The 5,618-nt window shown below is 66.8% G+C and overlaps 3 protein-coding genes across 4 annotated transcripts in view; all 3 read left to right on the plus strand.

Annotated features, from left to right (window-relative positions):
* Position 1: 1 nt before the first annotated feature.
* NAGLU (N-acetyl-alpha-glucosaminidase) lies at positions 2 to 3,381 on the plus strand (the record flags this gene model as incomplete). The annotated part of the gene is made up of 6 exons (XM_015651049.1): positions 2 to 162; positions 268 to 415; positions 543 to 689; positions 863 to 948; positions 1,063 to 1,319; positions 1,519 to 3,381. Coding segments are annotated over 6 exons (2,016 nt in total), but the record flags the coding sequence as incomplete, so codon positions are not given.
* A 104-nt stretch (positions 3,382 to 3,485) lies between these two features.
* Positions 3,486 to 5,548, plus strand: HSD17B1 (hydroxysteroid 17-beta dehydrogenase 1). Of its 2 annotated transcripts, XM_015651148.3 has the most exons (6): positions 3,486 to 3,873; positions 4,042 to 4,203; positions 4,458 to 4,637; positions 4,713 to 4,806; positions 4,907 to 5,090; positions 5,162 to 5,547. In XM_015651148.3, the coding sequence occupies exons 1-6, from the start codon at positions 3,744 to 3,746 to the stop codon at positions 5,330 to 5,332; spliced, it is 921 nt and encodes a 306-aa protein (XP_015506634.1). In that variant the 5' UTR covers positions 3,486 to 3,743; the 3' UTR covers positions 5,333 to 5,547. The 2 variants fall into 2 exon arrangements, with proteins under 2 accessions (XP_015506634.1, XP_015506635.1); XM_015651149.3 differs by lacking the exon at positions 4,042 to 4,203 and having other exon boundaries at positions 5,162 to 5,548.
* Positions 5,549 to 5,589: 41 nt separating this feature from the next.
* The window catches only part of COASY (Coenzyme A synthase), a 4,059-nt gene continuing 4,030 nt past the window's right edge, over positions 5,590 to 5,618 (plus strand). The window contains exon 1 of the mRNA XM_015651050.2: positions 5,590 to 5,616. Within this exon, the coding sequence (XP_015506536.1) occupies positions 5,590 to 5,616 (27 nt within the window). The remainder of the gene's footprint in view (positions 5,617 to 5,618) is intronic.

Raw genomic sequence — 5,618 nt, forward strand, 5'->3', positions numbered from 1 at the left:
CGTGGCCGTGACGGGCTCCAGCGGCGTGGCGGCGGCCGCCGGCCTCTATCGCTACCTGCGAGACTTCTGCGGCTGCCACCTGTCCTGGTCCGGAGCGCAGCTCCGCCTGCCGGACCCGCTGCCGCGGCTGCCGGCCGAGATCCGCGCCGCCGCCCCCGGCAGGTAACGGGGACGCGGGGCCGGGCTCACGCCTCGTTAGCGCGGGACAAGGCGCTGTTATGTAACGGGGGCCCGGGGGGCCCGGGCGCAGCCTCCGCCGTCCCGCAGGTACCGCTACTACCAGAACGTCTGCACCCAGAGCTACTCCTTCGCCTGGTGGGACTGGGCGCGCTGGGAGCGGGAGATCGACTGGATGGCGCTGAGCGGCATTAACCTGGCACCGGCTTTCGCGGGGCAAGAGGCGGTCTGGCAGCGGGTGAGAACCGGGGGCGAGGGGCGGCGGGGACCGGGAAGGCGTCGGAACCGGAACCAACGGGATGGCGGTGGCAGGACCTCTGGAACCGGGAGCCGTGGGACCGACTGACCCCCGGCGCCCGGCGCAGGTTTACCGCAACCTGGGGCTCAACCAGTCGGAGATCGACAAGTACTTCACGGGCCCCGCGTTCCTGGCCTGGAACAGGATGGGCAACCTCCGCCGCTGGGCCGGGCCGCTGCCGCCCACCTGGCACCTCAAACAGCTCTACCTGCAGGTACCGGGGACGGGGCAAACCCCTGTCACCCCTTGGTCCTCCTGGCCGAGGCTGTGCTCAGGGAGCCTCGGGGATCCCCCTGCCCCACCCCGAGCTGCAGCAGCGCCCGGGGTCCCCTCGTGGGAAGGCGGCGGCCTCTCTCCTTCTGCTCCCTCCCTCTTTCTCTCCCCCAGTACCGGATCGTGGAGCGGATGCGCTCGCTGGGGATGACCACGGTGCTGCCGGCGTTCGCGGGCCACGTGCCGCAGGGGATCCTTCGGTAGGTGCAGTCCCTGCCCCGGGGGCTCAGTTACCCGGGAGGCTGCCCTGTCCCTGTATGGGCACAGTGGTCCCGTCCTGTTCTCCTGATCCCCAGCTCTGCCCTCCGGTGCAGGGTCTTCCCACGTGTGAATGCCACTCGCCTGGGGCGCTGGAGCCACTTTGACTGCACCTACTCATGCATCTACCTGCTGGACCCAGAGGACCCCATGTTCCAGGTGATCGGGACCCTCTTCCTGAAGGAGCTGATCAAGGAGTTTGGCACAGACCACGTCTATAGTGCAGACACCTTCAACGAGATGACCCCGCTGTCCTCTGACCCTGCCTATCTGTCAAGAGTCAGCAATGCTGTTTTCAGTTCTATGACAGGAGGTGGGTCAGTGTGTGGTGCTGGCCTGGCCACAGGGCTCCAGGTGGGACAGCAGGGGCTGGGGAGATGGCTGTGGGCCCCATGCAAGCACAGAACCCATTGGTGCTAGACCCCCAAAACCCCCTTGAGGGGTGGTTGGTGACCCCAGGGCCTGTGGGCCCTGTCTGGAGAGGATCTCACTCAGTGCTTTTCTGTCCCCAGCTGACCCCAAGGCTCTGTGGCTGATGCAGGGCTGGCTCTTCCAGCACCAGCCTGACTTCTGGCAGCCAGCACAGGTGCGAGCCCTGCTGCATGGAGTGCCCCTCGGCAGGATGATTGTTCTCGACCTCTTCGCTGAGTCCAAGCCCGTCTACCAGTGGACAGAGTCCTTCTATGGGCAGCCCTTCATCTGGTGCATGTTGCACAACTTCGGGGGCAACCACGGCCTCTTTGGCACCGTGGAGGCCATCAACCACGGCCCCTTCGCCGCTCGGCGCTTCCCCAACTCCACCATGGTGGGCACGGGGCTGGTGCCCGAGGGCATCGAGCAGAACGACATGGTGTACGAGCTGATGAACGAGCTGGGCTGGCGTCAGGAGCCCCTCGACCTGCCCAGCTGGGTGACCCGCTACGCCGAGCGCCGCTACGGCGCCCCAAACGCTGCCGCAGCCGGCGCCTGGCGCCTGCTCCTCCGCAGCGTGTATAACTGCACCGGTGTGTGCGTCAACCACAACCGCAGCCCCTTGGTGCGCCGGCCCTCGCTGCACATGGACACAGAGCTCTGGTACAACGCCAGCGACGTGTACGAAGCCTGGCGCCTGCTGCTGAGCGCCGGCGCCGAGCTGGGCTCCAGCCCCACCTTCCTGTACGACCTGGTGGACGTGACACGGCAGGCGGCCCAGCAGCTGGTCAGCGACTACTACCTGAGCATCCGCCAGGCCTTCCAGAGCCACGCGCTGCCGGAGCTGCTGACGGCCGGTGGCGTGCTGGTGTACGACCTGCTGCCAGAGCTGGACAGCCTCCTGTCCAGCCACAGCCTCTTCCTCCTCGGCCGCTGGCTGGAGAGCGCCCGTGCCGTGGCCACCAGTGACCGGGAGGCTGAGCAGTATGAGCTGAATGCCCGCAACCAGGTGACGCTCTGGGGGCCCAGCGGGAACATTCTGGACTACGCCAACAAGCAGCTGGGGGGGCTGGTGCTGGACTACTACACTGTGCGCTGGAGCCTCTTCGTCTCTGTGCTGGTGGAGAGCCTCAACTCAGGCCGCCCCTTCCACCAGGATCAGTTCAACCAGGCTGTCTTCCAAGTGGAGAGAGGCTTCATCTACAACAAGAAGCGCTACCCAGCTGTGCCAGCTGGGGATACGATGGAGATCTCCAGGAAGCTGTTCCTCAAATACTACCCCAGCGCCCTGCGGCGCAGCTTGGCTGGGCCTGCGTGACTTTGGAGCTTCCCCCAGAGAGGGTGGAGAGAGCCCCTGCACCCTCCCCACTCTGGGCTCCTGGCCTGATGGCTGTGTCCTGGCTGTACTGGAAGAGGGGCACAGAGCCCTGGTGGCCTTCAGCCAGCCTGGATCCACCCCTTCACCTGCATGGGCAGGATGTACCCCAAGAAGGGCTGGCACATGGACAAGGGGCTGGCAGGTGGATGGGGGGACAGGCTGTGCCCCAGGGTCCCATCCCACACCATGCTTTATGCCCAGCTCTGCCTAGCTGCCCTGAGCCTGCTCCCAGGAAAGCTGGGCTGCCCCAGTGCTCTCAGCTGGAAGCTTGGTGGGACACTGCAGAGGGACAGGACAGATGTGTCCCTGCTGTGGGGCCTTGGCTGGCTAGCAGGGGCAGTGATGGGGGAGAAGCAGACAGGGAGGTGGCAGTGGGCAGCAGGCAGCATTGAACTCCAGTGCCTGTGGGGACATGGCACTGCATGGCCCTGCCCACATTTGGTGCCTTTTGTGTCATGAAGGACTTTGCAGCATTGCCTGCAGTGTTGCTGGGGCTGCATTCCCCAGGATGGAGTTTTTGAGGCCTTTTCCACAGCTGGGGCTTGGGCAGAGCCCAGCCATGGAGCAAATACAGACTTTTCTCCCACGTGTGTCCAACTGCTTTTGCTAGCACGGGACCGTGTGGAACATGGGGGCAGAGGAGCAGCTCAGCCCTGAGCCTGCAGAGCAGGAACAGCACCCTGCCAGACGTGTCCTGGCAGCCAGGGTGCCTGGCACAGCAAAGTACAGCTGGGGCAGACCCCTGGGGCTGCAGCTCCCCGTGTGCCCACAGCCTCCTCCAGCAGGGAGGTCCTGGCTCGGTGGAGCCTTTATCACAGCACCTGCACGAGGATCAAGGCACAGGGAGCCCCAGGCATGCACAGGGAGGTGGGTGGAAGGGCCTTGAGATAAGGCAGCAGACACAACACGGTGGTGTGGGGCGGGGGGACCCCTTCCCAGCCCTCTTAAATGGCGTGGCCCCGCTGGCCAGAGCTGCCAGCCATGGAGAGAACCACGGTGCTGATCACAGGCTGCTCCTCGGGCATCGGCCTGGGGCTGGCTGCACGCCTGGCAGCTGACGCCACTCGCCGCTTCAAAGGTAAAGGGGTGGACGCTGCCCCGGGGGTCCAGCAGCCCCGGGTGGTCTCAGGGCTGGGCCAGGCAGGGCCTCACCAAGGAGAAACAGCCAGAAACAGCCTGGGGGTGGGCTGGGGTTGGTGATGGCCAAGCAGCTTGGTGGCACCGCTGCCCATGGCCACTCTCTCAGTTTACGCCACCATGCGCGACCTGGCCAAGGGTGAGCGGCTGCTGGAGCGCCTGGGGGGCTGCTGCCCCGACACGCTGGAGGTGCTGCAGCTTGATGTCACTGACCCAGGCTCGCTGGCAGCTGCTGCACAGCGGGTGCAGGGACAGCGGCTGGATGTGCTGGGTAAGGCTCTTCCTGGGGTGCTGAGGGGACCTCTCTGGGGTCACAGCCCTACCCAGGGCACCGGCAGCAGATGCCAAATCACGGGAGGTGCAGGCAGTCCTAGGGCTGGGACAGGATGTGTTTAGCGGGGCAGAGGTGCAGTAGATGGATTTGGGGGTGCCGAGGGCCCATAAGCTGGGAAAGGCCCCCCCATTTCTGCCTTGTGGCACTCGGTGGTGTGCACAGCCACTGTCTGACTGCACCGTGCCCGGCAGTCTGCAATGCAGGGGTGGGACTGATGGGACCGCTGGAGACCTGCTCCGACCAGGCCATGAAAACTCTCTTCGATGTGAACCTCTTTGGGGCTGTCCGCACCATCCAGGCATTCCTGCCTGCCATGAAGAGCCGCAGGGCCGGGCGGATCATTGTCTCCAGCAGCATCGGGGGGCTGCAAGGTGGGATCCCAGCACCCTGAGGCACAGGGAGCCGTGGGGAAGCGCTCTGGTGCTCAGGGTGTGGCTTTGCCCCAGGGCTGCCCTTCAATGCTGTGTACTGTGCCAGCAAGTTTGCAGTGGAGGGGCTGTGCGAGAGTCTGGCCATCGTCCTGCGCCCCTTCAACATCCAGTGAGTGCCGGTGGTGCCAGGGGGGCTGTGTCCTGCCCAGCAGGATGGGGGGGATGCCAGGGCGGGGGTGCGGTGGCAGCTGATGCGCTCCCTCCCGCAGCCTGACGCTGGTGGAGTGCGGGCCTGTCCACACCAGCTTCCTGGCCAACCTGCAGCGCCCCGACCCTGAGGGCAGCGAGATGCGGGGCCTGGACGCCGAGACACAGGGGCTGTACCGTCGGTACCTGTGGCACTGCCAGAGCATCTTCCGCGACACGGCCCAGGAGGTGGAGGAGGTCCTGCCGGTCAGTGGCCGCGGGGCGGGGGTGGCCGTGGGGCCGTGCCAGGCAGGGCTCTGACCCGTCTGCGGTGCCAGCTGTTCCTGGAGGCCATCGGCAGCCCCTGCCCACCGCTCCGCTGCGCCAGCACCCAGCTCCTCGCCCCGCTCTGGCGCCTGCGGCTGAGCAGCCCCGACGGCTCCGAGTACGTCCGCGCCATGCACGACTTCGTGTTCGGCGGCAGCGAGCCCGGCGGGGACCGGCCCTGAGCCCACACCGGCACCGCCCCGTGCGATCCCCCAGCGCGGAGCCGGGCCCGCTCGCTGCTCGGTCCCGCCGTGTCCCCAATAAAGCCCTTTGCAGCCGCACGGCTCTGCCTCCGTCCCTGCTCACTCCGCGGGGCTCGTTCCGCCCTGCGGCCGGGCCTGCCGGTCTCCTCCCCCCGCGGGCGGGGCTGCCCGGGAGGCGGTGCTGTTCCGGTCCCGTTCCCGTCCCCGTTCCGGTCGGCGGCGCTTCCGCCGGGGCGATGCCGCCCTTCGCCTCGGGGCTGCTGGT

The sequence above is a fragment of the Parus major genome, chromosome 27, assembly GCF_001522545.3.
Source record: "Parus major isolate Abel chromosome 27, Parus_major1.1, whole genome shotgun sequence".
In the NCBI taxonomy this organism is placed as follows: Eukaryota; Metazoa; Chordata; class Aves; order Passeriformes; family Paridae; genus Parus; species Parus major.